Consider the following 330-nt stretch of genomic DNA (forward strand, 5'->3'; position numbering starts at 1 on the left):
CGCCGGGACCCCCCCACCTGCGGGGCCGCGGCAGCCCCTTCCTCCGCTCCTCTGCCCGCAGGAACTCGGCCATGGCCCTGAAGTACTCCAGCACAGCCTCGTGGCCCCAGCAGCGTCCCGGTCCCCGCTGGGGGAAGCCGCAGTGTCCCCCGCGCGGGGTCAGCAGCAGGAAGAAGTAGGGGCTGCTGCGGAAGAGCTCCAGGGGCAGGCTGCGGGCCGGGGGGCCGCGGACGGGGTCGTCGGCGCTGCAGAGGCACAGCACCGGCACGGCCGCCTCGTCGGCGTCGCGCAGGGGCTCGTTGCGCTCCCAGTAGGCCTCCCAGCTGGTGG

The 330-nt window shown here is 75.5% G+C and overlaps 1 protein-coding gene across 1 annotated transcript in view; it reads right to left on the minus strand.

Annotated features, from left to right (window-relative positions):
- ABHD15 (abhydrolase domain containing 15) overlaps window positions 1-330 on the minus strand; it is a 5,074-nt gene that overhangs the window by 2,553 nt on the left and 2,191 nt on the right. The window contains 1 exon segment of the mRNA XM_019471763.1: window positions 10-323. Coding sequence (XP_019327308.1) covers window positions 10-323 — 314 coding nt within the window.

Source organism: Aptenodytes forsteri, unplaced genomic scaffold, assembly GCF_000699145.1.
Source record: "Aptenodytes forsteri isolate BGI_AS27 unplaced genomic scaffold, ASM69914v1 Scaffold66, whole genome shotgun sequence".
NCBI lineage: Eukaryota > Metazoa > Chordata > Aves > Sphenisciformes > Spheniscidae > Aptenodytes > Aptenodytes forsteri.